We start from the raw sequence: 21,564 nt of genomic DNA on the forward strand, positions 1-21,564 counted from the left end.
TTGCAGAAGAATCAGGCCATGCGCAGGCGCTGTACATATTCTCCCCTTCCCGAAGCTCATGGCCCCCGCTTGGTAGGACTTTGCGCGTGGAGCACTGCAGAAGGGAGCACACAAGCGTCTTGCACTGACGGGCTCAGCCTGACCCTGAGCAAGAGCGGTGCCGGCAGGCTACGGAGGAGCTCAGAGCACAGGCAAGCGTCTGCACAGGAGACTCAGATGCCCGGCTGAGAGTGGAGGGTGATGTTCAGCCCAGCCTCCCCGTGATCTGGAGAGAAACTTCATTGCGCGTATGCAGGGAGGGAGACAGCGAGAGTGCAGCTGGAGTGGGTCAGGCCGCTCCATGGCGAGTCTCTGCTCCCTCCCCTCCGGCCGTGATGACGCACACGCTTTCCTGACCTGCAAAGGCTTCCAGCTGTTTCCCTTATTCGGGCAAGGTCAGAGTGTTTTCTGTGGGCAGGGCACAGGCTGTGCCTTACCAAACTGGATTTACTCATTGAACGCCTGAGGAGAGGCTGGAGCGCCAGAAGGCCCTGCTGAATGAGGGAGGCTGCTGAGTCATGCCTGGAAGTGGGCCGCCACCAAGTGGGACTGCTTCAGCATTCCCTTGCCAGACCACATCGGCCTTTGGCCCTTTCCCTAGTCGCTTGTTTTTCCGGCCGTGCACCCAGAGAACCTGGCTTCCTCTCTCTTGGCAATGGTCAGAGAAGCGCAGGTAGTGCCTTTGAATTGCAAGGTGGCTCTAGCAGGCCACTTGTGACTGACCAGGAGGTGCTGAGCCACTGTAAGGAGCTTCTGCTCCACCTCGCTCTGAGTCATCCGTCCACACGCTGGCATCAGGGATACTGAGGGAAAAGAACTGAGACATGCTAAGGGCTCTAGGCACAACCTCACGTCCTCGTTCCTGCAGAAATGCAGCTTTTTGCACAGTGTTGTCACAGCCATTGGCATCTTGCCCGACCACTTGGCAGTGCCTTGAAATGCTGTCATGCTCCTCTTGGTGAAAGAGCAGTCAGAGGAGTTCGGCAGCAACGGGCCCTGATGCCCGTCCTCCCATCTCACGCAGAATGTTTAGGAAGGAAGGTGGTTTGAGAGTAGTTGGCTTCTGTTCCCATGGTGGGTTGCTCTCCTTCCAAGCTAGTCTTCCCCTTGTATCAGTGTCAAACGCTTTGCTGAAGTGCGGCTAAACAACCTCCACAGCCTTTTCCTCGCCCACCGTGCTGGCCTTCTAGGAGAACTGGAAGGAGCTCAGGTTAGTGAAGCAGGAGCTGCCGTGCGTGGAAAGGGGTGCTGAGTGGGTGTGATCATTGGGTTGTCCTCCACGTGCCGTGTGATGGCACTCGAGACAATGTGCTCCACGACCTTCCCTTGTAGCAAAGTCAGACGGAGAAGCCTGGACTTAATTCATCAGTGAGTGATAGGATCATAGAATCATTTGAGTTGGAAGGGACCTTGAAAGGTCATCTAGTCCAAGTCCACTGCAATCAACAGGGACATCCAAAGCTCGATGGGGTGCTCAGAGCCCCGTCCAGCCTGACCTTTATCTGACATTCTTTTACCGTCAGTAGTACATTTGTTCTCTCTCCTTCTCTTTGTTGGGTAGACTCTTCCACCTGCTTCTTTGTGCCAGTTGGGTGGCCAATCACAGTGTCCTGTCACAATTTTGGCCACGTTGGCCTTTTGCCTGACTCCTGCGCTGCGACGCTTGGCCCCTTTCATCACGACAACTAAGTTGCATCCAGTCAAGCCCTTCTGTAACACAGAGGGCTCCCTTGCCTCCTCTCCTTCCCTGCCTGTGTCTGCACTCGGGTCATGAAAGACATCCCATCACGTCTCGCGGAGGCCTACGATCTCGTAGTCCTGAGCGTGGGCTAAAAATTTCCATTCCCCCCTGCTTATTTCTTCTGAGCCGTGCATTTGTAGCGAGGCATTTAAGTTGGTCCCTTAATGAAATGGAGCTGTGTCGCAGCCGAGCGATAGTTGCGGACGTCCATCTCAACACCAAAAGCCACTGCTTTAAAGTGAGGGTGGCCAAAGAATGGGAAGGATGGCCGCGAGAAGTTGTGGAGTTGTCATCCTTTGAGATACTGAAACCTGACTGGACTACGTCCCCACCGACCAGCTCAAGTTGATCTTGCTTCAGCAGGTGCCTTGGACTAACAAGTCTCAAGAGGTCCCTTCAAGCCTCCACAGTTCTGCGACTCTGTGTTACTTCTGTTACTCTTTCTGCTCCGCTTGGTTGATTTTTCTCCTGCACAACACACACACACACACACAGGAACACAAAACAAAACAAAACAAACGGAGCAATCCAGAGGCCGTGGAGCAGGGAGCAGAAGCACTTTCATGCTCATCTCTCCCAGGCACCGTTCCACCGATCCTGTTCCAGCCACGCTCTTGCCTTCTCAACCGTAGGCTTGCGATTGTCCTGGGAAGAGCTGGATGTTACTCGGCTTGGATGCGAAAGAGAATTTGGTCCTTTCCAACTAGCTTTGTCAAGCTCAGGCGTTTCTTCCTTGGTCCAATTCTCCTCTTTGTGAAGGAGACGCTAAACAGACTCAGTGTCTTTCTCCCTCCCAGAATGGAGTGCGGGAGATAGCCTGTTTCACGCCTCCCGGCTTTCCGTGTGTGTCACGGGACAGCTGGCTTGGGCCCTTGTGGGGAAGGAGTTGGAAAGCTGACTGTCTTGTGCATGGGTGATATTCCTTGAGTTGACTTTCTGGCTTGCTAGAGAAACGTTTCCTACCCAAGTAGCCTGAGCCAGCATCGGTTCTTACTAACCCAGGAGGTTCTGATGTCCCTGCAGCAGTTAAAGCAGCCCAGGAACATTTCACAGAAAATGCGCTCTCCCCTCACACTTTGCTGCGTGGCTCCTGAGTGACGCCAGTGAGCGCTGATTGTCCTTCCCAGACAGCTCTCCGCATGAAATGATCTTGTGTCCCGTGCGAGGAGTGGAAGACAGTGCACTATCAAAGCCCAGAACTACAGAGTCCCCCAGAGTGTTGCCAGAGGACAAAGTGTGTTGCATACTGGGCTGTCGGGGGTTGGGGAAGGAGGAAGAATGAGAGGAGACTCGTTTCCAAAGCGGATGCTCAATGTCTTTAATGAGAAAAGGAGAGGAACGTGCAACAGCTGAGAGCTTCAGCAATGCCCTTTGGACATTCTGTAAAGCTCAGTGCTAGCAGAAGACCACGGATAGTAAGCAGGGGAAAGAGGGCGGGCGATGAGGAGGAGAAGTTGGTGGGAACTCGGCTCCTCTGCAGACCGTGGCCGTGCCCTCAGGGCCGGCTCCGGGGCTGCCTTCAAGGCCCGCGGTGCTCATGCACAGGCAGGTGATCCACAGGCTTTAGCAGAAGAGATTGCCACGTCCCAGAGTGCCACAGAGCCCACGGCCCAGCCCTGACCATCCAAAGCCCCCCAGGCCCAGGGAGCCCCCAGCACCGATGGGCACGCTGCCAGCGCTGAGAGAGCTCCCCACGGCAGCGGACGCTGTGGATCCCACGGCTGTGCTCTGAGGGAAGGAGCTGAGGATTGGGCCCGGCAGCGTCACCACGACTGGTGGGGGCTGGATCGCAACGCTGGAGTCGGCACAACGAAGAACACACGGCTCGTTGCAGCTGTTGGCAAGCGGGGCTGGGCCGCAGGCGGCTGTCTGGCACGGGCTGTAGCACGACATGTCTGGCGGAGGAGGAGGTGACTCTGCAAGATGGAGGCGAGAGAGAGCTGAGGGCTCGAGCTGTCTCTCAGCGCGCTCGGGTGTCACGAGCCAAGAGTCAAAGGCCCTGCCGCGGCTGCTGAGGGGCTGTCTGTGAGTATTTGGGTAGGCTTGGGGTGGGTATTTGTGGGTAATTTAGGGATGATGCCAGAGAGGGAAGCTCCTCCTGTCCAAGTGAAGCTCCTGTCCAGCCGGTCTTCTCCCTCCCCCAGCATGCCCAGTGCAGGCCCTCTCCAAGCCGCGCTTGCTCCGTGACCAAGGGTCCGTGTCCAGAGCGCAAGGACGTTTCCCTCACAACCCACAACCATCGTTCTAGTCAGCCTTGAAGGCTGGCCTGGAATGTTCAGCTGTGAGATGAGATGAGATGAGGCTCCTCATCCCAGCACATCCTGAGGTAGGTATGATGAAGAGGATGCCGACTCTTTCAGGGGGGGATGAGTTTAGCCTTGCTGCTATTGCCTCAGTCGGGGAAAGAAAGATGTTCTAGGGTACAACAGAAAAGCATCACTCTCAGCATCCATCTGTGCAGGTCCTGCTCGTGAGCCCTTCTTCCCTGCTGGTGGTTACTTATTCTTCCAGAGGCAAGAGCTCAACTTGTTCCCTCAACGGCTTTTCCCTCTAAAAAGAGCTCTCCTTCTCCTCCGACAGCTCTGCCCTTCTGCCCCCCTCACTCCCCCTGCTTCTTTCCGAAGGAGACAAGTGCAAGCAAAGCGCAGCAAGGCTACTGAAGACAGAAGCCACGTCGTACTAAGACGTCTCCGGTGGGACGAGCTCTCGTGAGGGAATTCCAAGCCGTGCTACTAATGCAAAAGGTGCATCGCTGCCTCAAGGATGGTGGAAGAAGAGGCCAAGGCACCGGTTAGAAATTTGTGGCCGCACAGCCAGGGCCGCAAATGGCTTTCAAAGGAACCCTCCAATGCCCCGTTTCAGGTGAAAAAGCCACGCTGCCCCGTTCCCCTCCCCGAATACCGACACGCATGGTTGACAGTCCCAGACCGCTTGCGGAGGACAAGGCAGGAAAAATGCACGCAGCCCCCTCCTCGGGAGGCGTTCTGACCAGTGAGCAGACGGAAGGCAAAGCAAACGCAGACTTACTGGCTTCACAGAGGAGAGCAAGGCCCAAGCAGGGAATAGAGTAGCTGGGAAACGAGGCACCTATTTATACTGAGCCCGATGGCCCCGGGGGAGCTGAAGTGGCAAAAACACAAAGCGCCTTCAGAAAGGGTAATTTTGGCTTCCCAAGCTCTGCTGGTAGATGAAAGGCATTCCTCCTTCACCCGAAATGCTTAGCTCCCTTGTCACGCTGCGTAAGGCTGAAGCGATCTGGTTGATAGCACTTCTGTTTCTTCCTCAGGCCGATGCTCGTGAGAGGTCTCGTTGCCATTGCTGGTGAAGACTTGCAGAAGAATCAGGCCGTGCGCAGGCGCTGTACATATTCTCCCCTTCCCGAAGCTCATGGCCCCCGCTTGGTAGGACTTTGCGCGTGGAGCACTGCAGAAGGGAGCACACAAGCGTCTTGCACTGACGGGCTCAGCCTGACCCTGAGCAAGAGCGGTGCCGGCAGGCTACGGAGGAGCTCAGAGCACAGGCAAGCGTCTGCACAGGAGACTCAGATGCCCGGCTGAGAGTGGAGGGTGATGTTCAGCCCAGCCCCCCCGTGATCTGGAGAGAAACTTCATTGCACGTATGCAGGGAGGGAGACAGCGAGAGTGCAGCTGGAGTGGGTCAGGCCGCTCCATGGCGAGTCTCTGCTCCCTCCCCTCCGGCCGTGATGACGCACACGCTTTCCTGACCTGCAAAGGCTTCCAGCTGTTTCCCTTATTCGGGCAAGGTCAGAGTGTTTTCTGTGGGCAGGGCACGGGCTGTGCCTTACCAAACTGGATTTACTCATTGAACGCCTGAGGAGAGGCTGGAGCGCCAGAAGGCCCTGCTGAATGAGGGAGGCTGCTGAGTCATGCCTGGAAGTGGGCCGCCACCAAGTGGGACTGCTTCAGCATTCCCTTGCCAGACCACATCGGCCTTTGGCCCTTTCCCTAGTCGCTTGTTTTTCCGGCCGTGCACCCAGAGAACCTGGCTTCCTCTCTCTTGGCAATGGTCAGAGAAGCGCAGGTAGTGCCTTTGAATTGCAAGGTGGCTCTAGCAGGCCACTTGTGACTGACCAGGAGGTGCTGAGCCACTGTAAGGAGCTTCTGCTCCACCTCGCTCTGAGTCATCCGTCCACACGCTGGCATCAGGGATACTGAGGGAAAAGAACTGAGACATGCTAAGGGCTCTAGGCACAACCTCACGTCCTCGTTCCTGCAGAAATGCAGCTTTTTGCACAGTGTTGTCACAGCCATTGGCATCTTGCCCGACCACTTGGCAGTGCCTTGAAATGCTGTCATGCTCCTCTTGGTGAAAGAGCAGTCAGAGGAGTTCGGCAGCAACGGGCCCTGATGCCCGTCCTCCCATCTCACGCAGAATGTTTAGGAAGGAAGGTGGTTTGAGAGTAGTTGGCTTCTGTTCCCATGGTGGGTTGCTCTCCTTCCAAGCTAGTCTTCCCCTTGTATCAGTGTCAAACGCTTTGCTGAAGTGCGGCTAAACAACCTCCACAGCCTTTTCCTCGCCCACCGTGCTGGCCTTCTAGGAGAACTGGAAGGAGCTCAGGTTAGTGAAGCAGGAGCTGCCGTGCGTGGAAAGGGGTGCTGAGTGGGTGTGATCATTGGGTTGTCCTCCACGTGCCGTGTGATGGCACTCGAGACAATGTGCTCCACGACCTTCCCTTGTAGCAAAGTCAGACGGAGAAGCCTGGACTTAATTCATCAGTGAGTGATAGGATCATAGAATCATTTGAGTTGGAAGGGACCTTGAAAGGTCATCTAGTCCAAGTCCACTGCAATCAACAGGGACATCCAAAGCTCGATGGGGTGCTCAGAGCCCCGTCCAGCCTGACCTTTATCTGACATTCTTTTACCGTCAGTAGTACATTTGTTCTCTCTCCTTCTCTTTGTTGGGTAGACTCTTCCACCTGCTTCTTTGTGCCAGTTGGGTGGCCGATCACAGTGTCCTGTCACAATTTTGGCCACGTTGGCCTTTTGCCTGACTCCTGCGCTGCGACGCTTGGCCCCTTTCATCACGACAACTAAGTTGCATCCAGTCAAGCCCTTCTGTAACACAGAGGGCTCCCTTGCCTCCTCTCCTTCCCTGCCTGTGTCTGCACTCGGGTCATGAAAGACATCCCATCACGTCTCGCGGAGGCCTACGATCTCGTAGTCCTGAGCGTGGGCTAAAAATTTCCATTCCCCCCTGCTTATTTCTTCTGAGCCGTGCATTTGTAGCGAGGCATTTAAGTTGGTCCCTTAATGAAATGGAGCTGTGTCGCAGCCGAGCGATAGTTGCGGACGTCCATCTCAACACCAAAAGCCACTGCTTTAAAGTGAGGGTGGCCAAAGAATGGGAAGGATGGCCGCGAGAAGTTGTGGAGTTGTCATCCTTTGAGATACTGAAACCTGACTGGACTACGTCCCCACCGACCAGCTCAAGTTGATCTTGCTTCAGCAGGTGCCTTGGACTGACAAGTCTCAAGAGGTCCCTTCAAGCCTCCACAGTTCTGCGACTCTGTGTTACTTCTGTTACTCTTTCTGCTCCGCTTGGTTGATTTTTCTCCTGCACAACACACACACACACACACAGGAACACAAAACAAAACAAAACAAACGGAGCAATCCAGAGGCCGTGGAGCAGGGAGCAGAAGCACTTTCATGCTCATCTCTCCCAGGCACCGTTCCACCGATCCTGTTCCAGCCACGCTCTTGCCTTCTCAACCGTAGGCTTGCGATTGTCCTGGGAAGAGCTGGATGTTACTCGGCTTGGATGCGAAAGAGAATTTGGTCCTTTCCAACTAGCTTTGTCAAGCTCAGGCGTTTCTTCCTTGGTCCAATTCTCCTCTTTGTGAAGGAGACGCTAAACAGACTCAGTGTCTTTCTCCCTCCCAGAATGGAGTGCGGGAGATAGCCTGTTTCACGCCTCCCGGCTTTCCGTGTGTGTCACGGGACAGCTGGCTTGGGCCCTTGTGGGGAAGGAGTTGGAAAGCTGACTGTCTTGTGCATGGGTGATATTCCTTGAGTTGACTTTCTGGCTTGCTAGAGAAACGTTTCCTACCCAAGTAGCCTGAGCCAGCATCGGTTCTTACTAACCCAGGAGGTTCTGATGTCCCTGCAGCAGTTAAAGCAGCCCAGGAACATTTCACAGAAAATGCGCTCTCCCCTCACACTTTGCTGCGTGGCTCCTGAGTGACGCCAGTGAGCGCTGATTGTCCTTCCCAGACAGCTCTCCGCATGAAATGATCTTGTGTCCCGTGCGAGGAGTGGAAGACAGTGCACTATCAAAGCCCAGAACTACAGAGTCCCCCAGAGTGTTGCCAGAGGACAAAGTGTGTTGCATACTGGGCTGTCGGGGGTTGGGGAAGGAGGAAGAATGAGAGGAGACTCGTTTCCAAAGCGGATGCTCAATGTCTTTAATGAGAAAAGGAGAGGAACGTGCAACAGCTGAGAGCTTCAGCAATGCCCTTTGGACATTCTGTAAAGCTCAGTGCTAGCAGAAGACCACGGATAGTAAGCAGGGGAAAGAGGGCGGGCGATGAGGAGGAGAAGTTGGTGGGAACTCGGCTCCTCTGCAGACCGTGGCCGTGCCCTCAGGGCCGGCTCCGGGGCTGCCTTCAAGGCCCGCGGTGCTCATGCACAGGCAGGTGATCCACAGGCTTTAGCAGAAGAGATTGCCACGTCCCAGAGTGCCACAGAGCCCACGGCCCAGCCCTGACCATCCAAAGCCCCCCAGGCCCAGGGAGCCCCCAGCACCGATGGGCACGCTGCCAGCGCTGAGAGAGCTCCCCACGGCAGCGGACGCTGTGGATCCCACGGCTGTGCTCTGAGGGAAGGAGCTGAGGATTGGGCCCGGCAGCGTCACCACGACTGGTGGGGGCTGGATCGCAACGCTGGAGTCGGCACAACGAAGAACACACGGCTCGTTGCAGCTGTTGGCAAGCGGGGCTGGGCCGCAGGCGGCTGTCTGGCACGGGCTGTAGCACGACATGTCTGGCGGAGGAGGAGGTGACTCTGCAAGATGGAGGCGAGAGAGAGCTGAGGGCTCGAGCTGTCTCTCAGCGCGCTCGGGTGTCACGAGCCAAGAGTCAAAGGCCCTGCCGCGGCTGCTGAGGGGCTGTCTGTGAGTATTTGGGTAGGCTTGGGGTGGGTATTTGTGGGTAATTTAGGGATGATGCCAGAGAGGGAAGCTCCTCCTGTCCAAGTGAAGCTCCTGTCCAGCCGGTCTTCTCCCTCCCCCAGCATGCCCAGTGCAGGCCCTCTCCAAGCCGCGCTTGCTCCGTGACCAAGGGTCCGTGTCCAGAGCGCAAGGACGTTTCCCTCACAACCCACAACCATCGTTCTAGTCAGCCTTGAAGGCTGGCCTGGAATGTTCAGCTGTGAGATGAGATGAGATGAGGCTCCTCATCCCAGCACATCCTGAGGTAGGTATGATGAAGAGGATGCCGACTCTTTCAGGGGGGGATGAGTTTAGCCTTGCTGCTATTGCCTCAGTCGGGGAAAGAAAGATGTTCTAGGGTACAACAGAAAAGCATCACTCTCAGCATCCATCTGTGCAGGTCCTGCTCGTGAGCCCTTCTTCCCTGCTGGTGGTTACTTATTCTTCCAGAGGCAAGAGCTCAACTTGTTCCCTCAACGGCTTTTCCCTCTAAAAAGAGCTCTCCTTCTCCTCCGACAGCTCTGCCCTTCTGCCCCCCTCACTCCCCCTGCTTCTTTCCGAAGGAGACAAGTGCAAGCAAAGCGCAGCAAGGCTACTGAAGACAGAAGCCACGTCGTACTAAGACGTCTCCGGTGGGACGAGCTCTCGTGAGGGAATTCCAAGCCGTGCTACTAATGCAAAAGGTGCATCGCTGCCTCAAGGATGGTGGAAGAAGAGGCCAAGGCACCGGTTAGAAATTTGTGGCCGCACAGCCAGGGCCGCAAATGGCTTTCAAAGGAACCCTCCAATGCCCCGTTTCAGGTGAAAAAGCCACGCTGCCCCGTTCCCCTCCCCGAATACCGACACGCATGGTTGACAGTCCCAGACCGCTTGCGGAGGACAAGGCAGGAAAAATGCACGCAGCCCCCTCCTCGGGAGGCGTTCTGACCAGTGAGCAGACGGAAGGCAAAGCAAACGCAGACTTACTGGCTTCACAGAGGAGAGCAAGGCCCAAGCAGGGAATAGAGTAGCTGGGAAACGATGCACCTATTTATACTGAGCCCGATGGCCCCGGGGGAGCTGAAGTGGCAAAAACACAAAGCGCCTTCAGAAAGGGTAATTTTGGCTTCCCAAGCTCTGCTGGTAGATGAAAGGCATTCCTCCTTCACCCGAAATGCTTAGCTCCCTTGTCACGCTGCGTAAGGCTGAAGCGATCTGGTTGATAGCACTTCTGTTTCTTCCTCAGGCCGATGCTCGTGAGAGGTCTCGTTGCCATTGCTGGTGAAGACTTGCAGAAGAATCAGGCCGTGCGCAGGCGCTGTACATATTCTCCCCTTCCCGAAGCTCATGGCCCCCGCTTGGTAGGACTTTGCGCGTGGAGCACTGCAGAAGGGAGCACACAAGCGTCTTGCACTGACGGGCTCAGCCTGACCCTGAGCAAGAGCGGTGCCGGCAGGCTACGGAGGAGCTCAGAGCACAGGCAAGCGTCTGCACAGGAGACTCAGATGCCCGGCTGAGAGTGGAGGGTGATGTTCAGCCCAGCCCCCCCGTGATCTGGAGAGAAACTTCATTGCACGTATGCAGGGAGGGAGACAGCGAGAGTGCAGCTGGAGTGGGTCAGGCCGCTCCATGGCGAGTCTCTGCTCCCTCCCCTCCGGCCGTGATGACGCACACGCTTTCCTGACCTGCAAAGGCTTCCAGCTGTTTCCCTTATTCGGGCAAGGTCAGAGTGTTTTCTGTGGGCAGGGCACGGGCTGTGCCTTACCAAACTGGATTTACTCATTGAACGCCTGAGGAGAGGCTGGAGCGCCAGAAGGCCCTGCTGAATGAGGGAGGCTGCTGAGTCATGCCTGGAAGTGGGCCGCCACCAAGTGGGACTGCTTCAGCATTCCCTTGCCAGACCACATCGGCCTTTGGCCCTTTCCCTAGTCGCTTGTTTTTCCGGCCGTGCACCCAGAGAACCTGGCTTCCTCTCTCTTGGCAATGGTCAGAGAAGCGCAGGTAGTGCCTTTGAATTGCAAGGTGGCTCTAGCAGGCCACTTGTGACTGACCAGGAGGTGCTGAGCCACTGTAAGGAGCTTCTGCTCCACCTCGCTCTGAGTCATCCGTCCACACGCTGGCATCAGGGATACTGAGGGAAAAGAACTGAGACATGCTAAGGGCTCTAGGCACAACCTCACGTCCTCGTTCCTGCAGAAATGCAGCTTTTTGCACAGTGTTGTCACAGCCATTGGCATCTTGCCCGACCACTTGGCAGTGCCTTGAAATGCTGTCATGCTCCTCTTGGTGAAAGAGCAGTCAGAGGAGTTCGGCAGCAACGGGCCCTGATGCCCGTCCTCCCATCTCACGCAGAATGTTTAGGAAGGAAGGTGGTTTGAGAGTAGTTGGCTTCTGTTCCCATGGTGGGTTGCTCTCCTTCCAAGCTAGTCTTCCCCTTGTATCAGTGTCAAACGCTTTGCTGAAGTGCGGCTAAACAACCTCCACAGCCTTTTCCTCGCCCACCGTGCTGGCCTTCTAGGAGAACTGGAAGGAGCTCAGGTTAGTGAAGCAGGAGCTGCCGTGCGTGGAAAGGGGTGCTGAGTGGGTGTGATCATTGGGTTGTCCTCGACGTGCCGTGTGATGGCACTCGAGACAATGTGCTCCACGACCTTCCCTTGTAGCAAAGTCAGACGGAGAAGCCTGGACTTAATTCATCAGTGAGTGATAGGATCATAGAATCATTTGAGTTGGAAGGGACCTTGAAAGGTCATCTAGTCCAAGTCCACTGCAATCAACAGGGACATCCAAAGCTCGATGGGGTGCTCAGAGCCCCGTCCAGCCTGACCTTTATCTGACATTCTTTTACCGTCAGTAGTACATTTGTTCTCTCTCCTTCTCTTTGTTGGGTAGAGTCTTCCACCTGCTTCTTTGTGCCAGTTGGGTGGCCGATCACAGTGTCCTGTCACAATTTTGGCCACGTTGGCCTTTTGCCTGACTCCTGCGCTGCGACGCTTGGCCCCTTTCATCACGACAACTAAGTTGCATCCAGTCAAGCCCTTCTGTAACACAGAGGGCTCCCTTGCCTCCTCTCCTTCCCTGCCTGTGTCTGCACTCGGGTCATGAAAGCCATCCCATCACGTCTCGCGGAGGCCTACGATCTCGTAGTCCTGAGCGTGGGCTAAAAATTTCCATTCCCCCCTGCTTATTTCTTCTGACCCGTGCATTTGTAGCGAGGCATTTAAGTTGGTCCCTTAATGAAATGGAGCTGTGTCGCAGCCGAGCGATAGTTGCGGACGTCCATCTCAACACCAAAAGCCACTGCTTTAAAGTGAGGGTGGCCAAAGAATGGGAAGGATGGCCGCGAGAAGTTGTGGAGTTGTCATCCTTTGAGATACTGAAACCTGACTGGACTACGTCCCCACCGACCAGCTCAAGTTGATCTTGCTTCAGCAGGTGCCTTGGACTGACAAGTCTCAAGAGGTCCCTTCAAGCCTCCACAGTTCTGCGACTCTGTGTTACTTCTGTTACTCTTTCTGCTCCGCTTGGTTGATTTTTCTCCTGCACAACACACACACACACACACAGGAACACAAAACAAAACAAAACAAACGGAGCAATCCAGAGGCCGTGGAGCAGGGAGCAGAAGCACTTTCATGCTCATCTCTCCCAGGCACCGTTCCACCGATCCTGTTCCAGCCACGCTCTTGCCTTCTCAACCGTAGGCTTGCGATTGTCCTGGGAAGAGCTGGATGTTACTCGGCTTGGATGCGAAAGAGAATTTGGTCCTTTCCAACTAGCTTTGTCAAGCTCAGGCGTTTCTTCCTTGGTCCAATTCTCCTCTTTGTGAAGGAGACGCTAAACAGACTCAGTGTCTTTCTCCCTCCCAGAATGGAGTGCGGGAGATAGCCTGTTTCACGCCTCCCGGCTTTCCGTGTGTGTCACGGGACAGCTGGCTTGGGCCCTTGTGGGGAAGGAGTTGGAAAGCTGACTGTCTTGTGCATGGGTGATATTCCTTGAGTTGACTTTCTGGCTTGCTAGAGAAACGTTTCCTACCCAAGTAGCCTGAGCCAGCATCGGTTCTTACTAACCCAGGAGGTTCTGATGTCCCTGCAGCAGTTAAAGCAGCCCAGGAACATTTCACAGAAAATGCGCTCTCCCCTCACACTTTGCTGCGTGGCTCCTGAGTGACGCCAGTGAGCGCTGATTGTCCTTCCCAGACAGCTCTCCGCATGAAATGATCTTGTGTCCCGTGCGAGGAGTGGAAGACAGTGCACTATCAAAGCCCAGAACTACAGAGTCCCCCAGAGTGTTGCCAGAGGACAAAGTGTGTTGCATACTGGGCTGTCGGGGGTTGGGGAAGGAGGAAGAATGAGAGGAGACTCGTTTCCAAAGCGGATGCTCAATGTCTTTAATGAGAAAAGGAGAGGAACGTGCAACAGCTGAGAGCTTCAGCAATGCCCTTTGGACATTCTGTAAAGCTCAGTGCTAGCAGAAGACCACGGATAGTAAGCAGGGGAAAGAGGGCGGGCGATGAGGAGGAGAAGTTGGTGGGAACTCGGCTCCTCTGCAGACCGTGGCCGTGCCCTCAGGGCCGGCTCCGGGGCTGCCTTCAAGGCCCGCGGTGCTCATGCACAGGCAGGTGATCCACAGGCTTTAGCAGAAGAGATTGCCACGTCCCAGAGTGCCACAGAGCCCACGGCCCAGCCCTGACCATCCAAAGCCCCCCAGGCCCAGGGAGCCCCCAGCACCGATGGGCACGCTGCCAGCGCTGAGAGAGCTCCCCACAGCAGCGGACGCTGTGGATCCCACGGCTGTGCTCTGAGGGAAGGAGCTGAGGATTGGGCCCGGCAGCGTCACCACGACTGGTGGGGGCTGGATCGCAACGCTGGAGTCGGCACAACGAAGAACACACGGCTCGTTGCAGCTGTTGGCAAGCGGGGCTGGGCCGCAGGCGGCTGTCTGGCACGGGCTGTAGCACGACATGTCTGGCGGAGGAGGAGGAGGTGACTCTGCAAGATGGAGGCGAGAGAGAGCTGAGGGCTCGAGCTGTCTCTCAGCGCGCTCGGGTGTCACGAGCCAAGAGTCAAAGGCCCTGCCGCGGCTGCTGAGGGGCTGTCTGTGAGTATTTGGGTAGGCTTGGGGTGGGTATTTGTGGGTAATTTAGGGATGATGCCAGAGAGGGAAGCTCCTCCTGTCCAAGTGAAGCTCCTGTCCAGCCGGTCTTCTCCCTCCCCCAGCACGCCCAGTGCAGGCCCTCTCCAAGCCGCGCTTGCTCCGTGACCAAGGGTCCGTGTCCAGAGCGCAAGGACGTTTCCCTCACAACCCACAACCATCGTTCTAGTCAGCCTTGAAGGCTGGCCTGGAATGTTCAGCTGTGAGATGAGATGAGATGAGGCTCCTCATCCCAGCACATCCTGAGGTAGGTATGATGAAGAGGATGCCGACTCTTTCAGGGGGGGATGAGTTTAGCCTTGCTGCTATTGCCTCAGTCGGGGAAAGAAAGATGTTCTAGGGTACAACAGAAAAGCATCACTCTCAGCATCCATCTGTGCAGGTCCTGCTCGTGAGCCCTTCTTCCCTGCTGGTGGTTACTTATTCTTCCAGAGGCAAGAGCTCAACTTGTTCCCTCAACGGCTTTTCCCTCTAAAAAGAGCTCTCCTTCTCCTCCGACAGCTCTGCCCTTCTGCCCCCCTCACTCCCCCTGCTTCTTTCCGAAGGAGACAAGTGCAAGCAAAGCGCAGCAAGGCTACTGAAGACAGAAGCCACGTCGTACTAAGACGTCTCCGGTGGGACGAGCTCTCGTGAGGGAATTCCAAGCCGTGCTACTAATGCAAAAGGTGCATCGCTGCCTCAAGGATGGTGGAAGAAGAGGCCAAGGCACCGGTTAGAAATTTCTGGCCGCACAGCCAGGGCCGCAAATGGCTTTCAAAGGAACCCTCCAATGCCCCGTTTCAGGTGAAAAAGCCACGCTGCCCCGTTCCCCTCCCCGAATACCGACACGCATGGTTGACAGTCCCAGACCGCTTGCGGAGGACAAGGCAGGAAAAATGCACGCAGCCCCCTCCTCGGGAGGCGTTCTGACCAGTGAGCAGACGGAAGGCAAAGCAAACGCAGACTTACTGGCTTCACAGAGGAGAGCAAGGCCCAAGCAGGGAATAGAGTAGCTGGGAAACGAGGCACCTATTTATACTGAGCCCGATGGCCCCGGGGGAGCTGAAGTGGCAAAAACACAAAGCGCCTTCAGAAAGGGTAATTTTGGCTTCCCAAGCTCTGCTGGTAGATGAAAGGCATTCCTCCTTCACCCGAAATGCTTAGCTCCCTTGTCACGCTGCGTAAGGCTGAAGCGATCTGGTTGATAGCACTTCTGTTTCTTCCTCAGGCCGATGCTCGTGAGAGGTCTCGTTGCCATTGCTGGTGAAGACTTGCAGAAGAATCAGGCCGTGCGCAGGCGCTGTACATATTCTCCCCTTCCCGAAGCTCATGGCCCCCGCTTGGTAGGACTTTGCGCGTGGAGCACTGCAGAAGGGAGCACACAAGCGTCTTGCACTGACGGGCTCAGCCTGACCCTGAGCAAGAGCGGTGCCGGCAGGCTACGGAGGAGCTCAGAGCACAGGCAAGCGTCTGCACAGGAGACTCAGATGCCCGGCTGAGAGTGGAGGGTGATGTTCAGCCCAGCCCCCCCGTGATCTGGAGAGAAACTTCATTGCACGTATGCAGGGAGGGAGACAGCGAGAGTGCAGCTGGAGTGGGTCAGGCCGCTCCATGGCGAGTCTCTGCTCCCTCCCCTCCGGCCGTGATGACGCACACGCTTTCCTGACCTGCAAAGGCTTCCAGCTGTTTCCCTTATTCGGGCAAGGTCAGAGTGTTTTCTGTGGGCAGGGCACGGGCTGTGCCTTACCAAACTGGATTTACTCATTGAACGCCTGAGGAGAGGCTGGAGCGCCAGAAGGCCCTGCTGAATGAGGGAGGCTGCTGAGTCATGCCTGGAAGTGGGCCGCCACCAAGTGGGACTGCTTCAGCATTCCCTTGCCAGACCACATCGGCCTTTGGCCCTTTCCCTAGTCGCTTGTTTTTCCGGCCGTGCACCCAGAGAACCTGGCTTCCTCTCTCTTGGCAATGGTCAGAGAAGCGCAGGTAGTGCCTTTGAATTGCAAGGTGGCTCTAGCAGGCCACTTGTGACTGACCAGGAGGTGCTGAGCCACTGTAAGGAGCTTCTGCTCCACCTCGCTCTGAGTCATCCGTCCACACGCTGGCATCAGGGATACTGAGGGAAAAGAACTGAGACATGCTAAGGGCTCTAGGCACAACCTCACGTCCTCGTTCCTGCAGAAATGCAGCTTTTTGCACAGTGTTGTCACAGCCATTGGCATCTTGCCCGACCACTTGGCAGTGCCTTGAAATGCTGTCATGCTCCTCTTGGTGAAAGAGCAGTCAGAGGAGTTCGGCAGCAACGGGCCCTGATGCCCGTCCTCCCATCTCACGCAGAATGTTTAGGAAGGAAGGTGGTTTGAGAGTAGTTGGCTTCTGTTCCCATGGTGGGTTGCTCTCCTTCCAAGCTAGTCTTCCCCTTGTATCAGTGTCAAACGCTTTGCTGAAGTGCGGCTAAACAACCTCCACAGCCTTTTCCTCGCCCACCGTGCTGGCCTTCTAGGAGAACTGGAAGGAGCTCAGGTTAGTGAAGCAGGAGCTGCCGTGCGTGGAAAGGGGTGCTGAGTGGGTGTGATCATTGGGTTGTCCTCCACGTGCCGTGTGATGGCACTCGAGACAATGTGCTCCACGACCTTCCCTTGTAGCAAAGTCAGACGGAGAAGCCTGGACTTAATTCATCAGTGAGTGATAGGATCATAGAATCATTTGAGTTGGAAGGGACCTTGAAAGGTCATCTAGTCCAAGTCCACTGCAATCAACAGGGACATCCAAAGCTCGATGGGGTGCTCAGAGCCCTGTCCAGCCTGACCTTTATCTGACATTCTTTTACCGTCAGTAGTACATCTGTTCTCTCTCCTTCTCTTTGTTGGGTAGACTCTTCCACCTGCTTCTTTGTGCCAGTTGGGTGGCCGATCACAGTGTCCTGTCACAATTTTGGCCACGTTGGCCTTTTGCCTGACTCCTGCGCTGCGACGCTTGGCCCCTTTCATCACGACAACTAAGTTGCATCCAGTCAAGCCCTTCTGTAACACAGAGGGCTCCCTTGCCTCCTCTCCTTCCCTGCCTGTGTCTGCACTCGGGTCATGAAAGCCATCCCATCACGTCTCGCGGAGGCCTACGATCTCGTAGTCCTGAGCGTGGGCTAAAAATTTCCATTCCCCCCTGCTTATTTCTTCTGAGCCGTGCATTTGTAGCGAGGCATTTAAGTTGGTCCCTTAATGAAATGGAGCTGTGTCGCAGCCGAGCGATAGTTGCGGACGTCCATCTCAACACCAAAAGCCACTGCTTTAAAGTGAGGGTGGCCAAAGAATGGGAAGGATGGCCGCGAGAAGTTGTGGAGTTGTCATCCTTTGAGATACTGAAACCTGACTGGACTACGTCCCCACCGACCAGCTCAAGTTGATCTTGCTTCAGCAGGTGCCTTGGACTGACAAGTCTCAAGAGGTCCCTTCAAGCCTCCACAGTTCTGCGACTCTGTGTTACTTCTGTTACTCTTTCTGCTCCGCTTGGTTGATTTTTCTCCTGCACAACACACACACACACACACAGGAACACAAAACAAAACAAAACAAACGGAGCAATCCAGAGGCCGTGGAGCAGGGAGCAGAAGCACTTTCATGCTCATCTCTCCCAGGCACCGTTCCACCGATCCTGTTCCAGCCACGCTCTTGCCTTCTCAACCGTAGGCTTGCGATTGTCCTGGGAAGAGCTGGATGTTACTCGGCTTGGATGCGAAAGAGAATTTGGTCCTTTCCAACTAGCTTTGTCAAGCTCAGGCGTTTCTTCCTTGGTCCAATTCTCCTCTTTGTGAAGGAGACGCTAAACAGACTCAGTGTCTTTCTCCCTCCCAGAATGGAGTGCGGGAGATAGCCTGTTTCACGCCTCCCGGCTTTCCGTGTGTGTCACGGGACAGCTGGCTTGGGCCCTTGTGGGGAAGGAGTTGGAAAGCTGACTGTCTTGTGCATGGGTGATATTCCTTGAGTTGACTTTCTGGCTTGCTAGAGAAACGTTTCCTACCCAAGTAGCCTGAGCCAGCATCGGTTCTTACTAACCCAGGAGGTTCTGATGTCCCTGCAGCAGTTAAAGCAGCCCAGGAACATTTCACAGAAAATGCGCTCTCCCCTCACACTTTGCTGCGTGGCTCCTGAGTGACGCCAGTGAGCGCTGATTGTCCTTCCCAGACAGCTCTCCGCATGAAATGATCTTGTGTCCCGTGCGAGGAGTGGAAGACAGTGCACTATCAAAGCCCAGAACTACAGAGTCCCCCAGAGTGTTGCCAGAGGACAAAGTGTGTTGCATACTGGGCTGTCGGGGGTTGGGGAAGGAGGAAGAATGAGAGGAGACTCGTTTCCAAAGCGGATGCTCAATGTCTTTAATGAGAAAAGGAGAGGAACGTGCAACAGCTGAGAGCTTCAGCAATGCCCTTTGGACATTCTGTAAAGCTCAGTGCTAGCAGAAGACCACGGATAGTAAGCAGGGGAAAGAGGGCGGGCGATGAGGAGGAGAAGTTGGTGGGAACTCGGCTCCTCTGCAGACCGTGGCCGTGCCCTCAGGGCCGGCTCCGGGGCTGCCTTCAAGGCCCGCGGTGCTCATGCACAGGCAGGTGATCCACAGGCTTTAGCAGAAGAGATTGCCACGTCCCAGAGTGCCACAGAGCCCACGGCCCAGCCCTGACCATCCAAAGCCCCCCAGGCCCAGGGAGCCCCCAGCACCGATGGGCACGCTGCCAGCGCTGAGAGAGCTCCCCACGGCAGCGGACGCTGTGGATCCCACGGCTGTGCTCTGAGGGAAGGAGCTGAGGATTGGGCCCGGCAGCGTCACCACGACTGGTGGGGGCTGGATCGCAACGCTGGAGTCGGCACAACGAAGAACACACGGCTCGTTGCAGCTGTTGGCAAGCGGGGCTGGGCCGCAGGCGGCTGTCTGGCACGGGCTGTAGCACGACATGTCTGGCGGAGGAGGAGGAGGTGACTCTGCAAGATGGAGGCGAGAGAGAGCTGAGGGCTCGAGCTGTCTCTCAGCGCGCTCGGGTGTCACGAGCCAAGAGTCAAAGGCCCTGCCGCGGCTGCTGAGGGGCTGTCTGTGAGTATTTGGGTAGGCTTGGGGTGGGTATTTGTGGGTAATTTAGGGATGATGCCAGAGAGGGAAGCTCCTCCTGTCCAAGTGAAGCTCCTGTCCAGCCGGTCTTCTCCCTCCCCCAGCACGCCCAGTGCAGGCCCTCTCCAAGCCGCGCTTGCTCCGTGACCAAGGGTCCGTGTCCAGAGCGCAAGGACGTTTCCCTCACAACCCACAACCATCGTTCTAGTCAGCCTTGAAGGCTGGCCTGGAATGTTCAGCTGTGAGATGAGATGAGATGAGGCTCCTCATCCCAGCACATCCTGAGGTAGGTATGATGAAGAGGATGCCGACTCTTTCAGGGGGGGATGAGTTTAGCCTTGCTGCTATTGCCTCAGTCGGGGAAAGAAAGATGTTCTAGGGTACAACAGAAAAGCATCACTCTCAGCATCCATCTGTGCAGGTCCTGCTCGTGAGCCCTTCTTCCCTGCTGGTGGTTACTTATTCTTCCAGAGGCAAGAGCTCAACTTGTTCCCTCAACGGCTTTTCCCTCTAAAAAGAGCTCTCCTTCTCCTCCGACAGCTCTGCCCTTCTGCCCCCCTCACTCCCCCTGCTTCTTTCCGAAGGAGACAAGTGCAAGCAAAGCGCAGCAAGGCTACTGAAGACAGAAGCCACGTCGTACTAAGACGTCTCCGGTGGGACGAGCTCTCGTGAGGGAATTCCAAGCCGTGCTACTAATGCAAAAGGTGCATCGCTGCCTCAAGGATGGTGGAAGAAGAGGCCAAGGCACCGGTTAGAAATTTGTGGCCGCACAGCCAGGGCCGCAAATGGCTTTCAAAGGAACCCTCCAATGCCCCGTTTCAGGTGAAAAAGCCACGCTGCCCCGTTCCCCTCCCCGAATACCGACACGCATGGTTGACAGTCCCAGACCGCTTGCGGAGGACAAGGCAGGAAAAATGCACGCAGCCCCCTCCTCGGGAGGCGTTCTGACCAGTGAGCAGACGGAAGGCAAAGCAAACGCAGACTTACTGGCTTCACAGAGGAGAGCAAGGCCCAAGCAGGGAATAGAGTAGCTGGGAAACGAGGCACCTATTTATACTGAGCCCGATGGCCCCGGGGGAGCTGAAGTGGCAAAAACACAAAGCGCCTTCAGAAAGGGTAATTTTGGCTTCCCAAGCTCTGCTGGTAGATGAAAGGCATTCCTCCTTCACCCGAAATGCTTAGCTCCCTTGTCACGCTGCGTAAGGCTGAAGCGATCTGGTTGATAGCACTTCTGTTTCTTCCTCAGGCCGATGCTCGTGAGAGGTCTCGTTGCCATTGCTGGTGAAGACTTGCAGAAGAATCAGGCCGTGCGCAGGCACTGTACATATTCTCCCCTTCCCGAAGCTCATGGCCCCCGCTTGGTAGGACTTTGCGCGTGGAGCACTGCAGAAGGGAGCACACAAGCGTCTTGCACTGACGGGCTCAGCCTGACCCTGAGCAAGAGCGGTGCCGGCAGGCTACGGAGGAGCTCAGAGCACAGGCAAGCGTCTGCACAGGAGACTCAGATGCCCGGCTGAGAGTGGAGGGTGATGTTCAGCCCAGCCCCCCCGTGATCTGGAGAGAAACTTCATTGCACGTATGCAGGGAGGGAGACAGCGAGAGTGCAGCTGGAGTGGGTCAGGCCGCTCCATGGCGAGTCTCTGCTCCCTCCCCTCCGGCCGTGATGACGCACACGCTTTCCTGACCTGCAAAGGCTTCCAGCTGTTTCCCTTATTCGGGCAAGGTCAGAGTGTTTTCTGTGGGCAGGGCACGGGCTGTGCCTTACCAAACTGGATTTACTCATTGAACGCCTGAGGAGAGGCTGGAGCGCCAGAAGGCCCTGCTGAATGAGGGAGGCTGCTGAGTCATGCCTGGAAGTGGGCCGCCACCAAGTGGGACTGCTTCAGCATTCCCTTGCCAGACCACATCGGCCTTTGGCCCTTTCCCTAGTCGCTTGTTTTTCCGGCCGTGCACCCAGAGAACCTGGCTTCCTCTCTCTTGGCAATGGTCAGAGAAGCGCAGGTAGTGCCTTTGAATTGCAAGGTGGCTCTAGCAGGCCACTTGTGACTGACCAGGAGGTGCTGAGCCACTGTAAGGAGCTTCTGCTCCACCTCGCTCTGAGTCATCCGTCCACACGCTGGCATCAGGGATACTGAGGGAAAAGAACTGAGACATGCTAAGGGCTCTAGGCACAACCTCACGTCCTCGTTCCTGCAGAAATGCAGCTTTTTGCACAGTGTTGTCACAGCCATTGGCATCTTGCCCGACCACTTGGCAGTGCCTTGAAATGCTGTCATGCTCCTCTTGGTGAAAGAGCAGTCAGAGGAGTTCGGCAGCAACGGGCCCTGATGCCCGTCCTCCCATCTCACGCAGAATGTTTAGGAAGGAAGGTGGTTTGAGAGTAGTTGGCTTCTGTTCCCATGGTGGGTTGC

General features: G+C 55.9%; 4 protein-coding genes across 4 annotated transcripts; all 4 read right to left on the reverse strand.

The window, feature by feature from the left end:
• Positions 1 to 3,343: 3,343 nt before the first annotated feature.
• LOC149916948 (beta-keratin-related protein) lies at positions 3,344 to 3,673 on the reverse strand. Its single transcript, XM_090144669.1, has one exon. The coding sequence runs from the start codon at positions 3,671 to 3,673 to the stop codon at positions 3,344 to 3,346; it is 330 nt and encodes a 109-aa protein (XP_090000795.1).
• A 4,779-nt stretch (positions 3,674 to 8,452) lies between these two features.
• On the reverse strand, positions 8,453 to 8,782 carry LOC149916949 (beta-keratin-related protein). The gene has a single exon (XM_090144670.1). The coding sequence runs from the start codon at positions 8,780 to 8,782 to the stop codon at positions 8,453 to 8,455; it is 330 nt and encodes a 109-aa protein (XP_090000796.1).
• Positions 8,783 to 13,561: 4,779 nt separating this feature from the next.
• Positions 13,562 to 13,891, reverse strand: LOC149916950 (beta-keratin-related protein). The gene has a single exon (XM_090144671.1). It carries the CDS (start codon positions 13,889 to 13,891, stop codon positions 13,562 to 13,564), a length of 330 nt encoding a protein of 109 aa, XP_090000797.1.
• A 4,782-nt stretch (positions 13,892 to 18,673) lies between these two features.
• On the reverse strand, positions 18,674 to 19,003 carry LOC149916951 (beta-keratin-related protein). Its single transcript, XM_090144672.1, has one exon. It carries the CDS (start codon positions 19,001 to 19,003, stop codon positions 18,674 to 18,676), a length of 330 nt encoding a protein of 109 aa, XP_090000798.1.
• Positions 19,004 to 21,564: the final 2,561 nt, after the last annotated feature.

This window comes from Phasianus colchicus, chromosome 8 (assembly GCF_987193195.1).
Source record: "Phasianus colchicus chromosome 8, bPhaCol1.hap1.1, whole genome shotgun sequence".
Classification (NCBI taxonomy): Eukaryota; Metazoa; Chordata; class Aves; order Galliformes; family Phasianidae; genus Phasianus; species Phasianus colchicus.